Genomic DNA, 2738 nt, shown 5'->3' on the forward strand with positions numbered 1-2738 from the left:
CAATAATAGTTCTAGCAACAACACCCATTATGTTTTTTATAATTCAAAATAATAAATAAAACTGTTGGGAGAGGATACAAATGGTGAAGAGCCATGAACGAGTCCTGAATGTGATGATTCCTTTCTGCAAGTATTGGATAGCGACTGACAGATTTTAATATGACATGAGGTGCTCATACAGTACAATCAGTGAATTTACAGATAAAGAATGAGTTCTTGCATGCCTCAACTATCTATAAAAGAGCCAACCTATAGTTTTAAGAAGTGAAAAGATGGTCATAATCATCCACACTCCAGCTGCAAAATAACAACTGAGTGAGTTATTCCACCGTACCTTGTCCTGATGGACTGAGACTAACTCTGATGATAGACACTAGTCATAGGACTCAGCTGAATGCACTTCTATCTTCCTAGCAATGGAGGGGCAAGCGCCCTGGCTCCTGAAAGCAAAATTTAGAAAAACGGGAATGGCCAATGGTTGAGAATATTCCTATGACAAAATGCTATAAAAGCCAAAACAGCAACCAAAGAGCTTACAGAAGAGATAAATAGAGTATACTGAAACAAAAGGACAGCTCAAAGTGGCTCCTACAGCTAGAATGGCTGGATAAAAGAGAAGATTGTTCAGCCTGTCTTTCCTCGAAAAATCCGCCATTTTTACCACCACTTTGGGTGCGCGTTAATTAGAATCATTTCGGTGCATAAGGTCCATTGACTTACAAAGGCTGCATTCTGGAGGCTGGAAGGGGAAGAAAGAAAGTATTGGAATATTATATTCCTTTGCCATACTTACATACCCAAAGGATCAGCTAAAATTGAATGTGTTGGAGTGCATCAACAATGTAAGTCCAATACAGGTACAATATGCTAATCTATTATTTCCAAAGGTCAATGATTGCTCATTGCTTCATAGTGCTTCAAGTGATGTGACTTTTGTTGCAAGGAGTGTGTAAATACAGTCAATGTATTGCAAATTTTTGTTTTATTTATATTTTATTTATTCAAATTGGGCTATAAAAATTATACAATACAATAAGAACAGTAAAAATAGAAGGAGGAAGGGAAAAGTGCAATTAAATAACAAAAATACTATTGATACGAAATAGCAATAAAATTTAAGCAAACTGCATGTTTTATGGCATCCAGACCAAGAGATGCTTAATACTACCACTCTAAAGCTTGTTCTTTAGCACTTTCTCCATAGCTCTTGGAAAGTCGCCATTTTGATAATCAATTTTTATGTGACTTGTGGTCACGTGTCAAGGATAACCGAATCTGATTGGTCACGGCAGATTCTGGACGCGAGAACAAAACTAGGTGGCTCAATGTATCAGACCCTTCCCTGCCGTCCACCCAAATGAGTATAAGTGGGAAGGGTATGGCTTACAAGACTAGACATGTGTGTGTACATACATTCAGTACACATAATTTAACATACCACAGTGCTGATTGATATCTCTAATATATAAATATTGTTAGCATCAGTATTCTTAGCATCATCCCGTACTCCACCAAACAGAACAGCTCTAGTGTTGTTGATCTTTTCAATGATGAAGCTAGCAGCAGGTGGTATACACTGACCAATGATTGAAGGATTATTCCATTTTCCTAAATTATTATTATTAATATAATTTCAAACAGTAATATAAAATCTTACTTGATGATAGATTATACATTGAGTGCTCATTAGTAAACCATGTTCCATCAGGAAACTTAATATATTCATGATGAGGTAGTTGTACAGCTGGTTTAGATCCTGCTCCTCCTATCATTAGTAAATGGTGTACTCCATCATGCTCAAATGATATCATTCCACCATCACTTCTCCTCATAACTGGTCTAGTTGCATCAGTTGGTTCTAATTCTCTCCATTGAAGACTAACGGTATCCAGTTGTGTAATACTGTTGTGAAAGCAGAAATCATGGCCACATCGTCCCCCGAAATAATACAATTGATCATTTATTGCAGTACAGGAGTACAATCTTACTCCTAATGGAGGAATACCAGTAGTAGCTCTAGTGATCCATTGACCACTTGAAGGAGTAAAGTGCTGTATATTACTAGTGATCCTTCTCTTCTCTTCACTATCATGTACTCCAGGTAAACCATCCTGATCACCAGCCCACACATACAGTGAATCACCTCGTACTGATACAGTGCGGTGAAAGGCTCTTCCCTTCAGTTGATCTATATATCAATGATTGACAGTACATAATACTGGAATAGTAACATCAGGTCTTACTTTTAGAACCGAATAACCAAGCCATTGCAAGCAGCTCCTGCCTGGATTGCTCGCGGCATATACACTGGCCACATGCACAGTGGGCAGTCCGGCGCCCGCCAGCCCCACAAACTGGATCACGTGATATACAAAACTGGGACTGGGTGGAGCTAATTATTTTTTTTACAAAGTTCTAATTGCAAAATGTGATTTTCTTGTGATTTTTGTTTAAAGTATTTAGATATTAATACCGCTTTAAGTACAGTAAAACAAGACAAATATTTATGATTGTGTGAAGGAATCTCTCCCTGTCCTTCAATGTCTCTCCCTCTCTCTCTCATCATTACAAAAATGAAGAGAGAGAGAACTAAATGAAATTAAAACTTTGTAAATCAACTAATACAAAATAATAATAATAATAATAATAATAATAATAATAATAATAATAATAATAATAGATGATTAAATGATCATTAAAAGTATACCATTAGTACTAGTACATGTACTTCCTTTATT

The 2738-nt window shown here is 36.5% G+C and overlaps 1 protein-coding gene across 1 annotated transcript in view; it reads right to left on the reverse strand.

The window, feature by feature from the left end:
- LOC109588267 (uncharacterized) overlaps window positions 1–2738 on the reverse strand; it is a gene marked incomplete at its 5' end in the record, with an annotated part of 5419 nt that overhangs the window by 1975 nt on the left and 706 nt on the right. The window contains 3 exons of the mRNA XM_020004440.1: window positions 1439–1608; window positions 1658–2188; window positions 2244–2382. Coding sequence (XP_019859999.1) covers window positions 1439–1608; window positions 1658–2188; window positions 2244–2382 — 840 coding nt within the window. The remainder of the gene's footprint in view (window positions 1–1438; window positions 1609–1657; window positions 2189–2243; window positions 2383–2738) is intronic.

The sequence above is a fragment of the Amphimedon queenslandica genome, unplaced genomic scaffold, assembly GCF_000090795.2.
Source record: "Amphimedon queenslandica unplaced genomic scaffold, v1.1 AMPQUscaffold_12202, whole genome shotgun sequence".
NCBI classification, from domain to species: Eukaryota; Metazoa; Porifera; class Demospongiae; order Haplosclerida; family Niphatidae; genus Amphimedon; species Amphimedon queenslandica.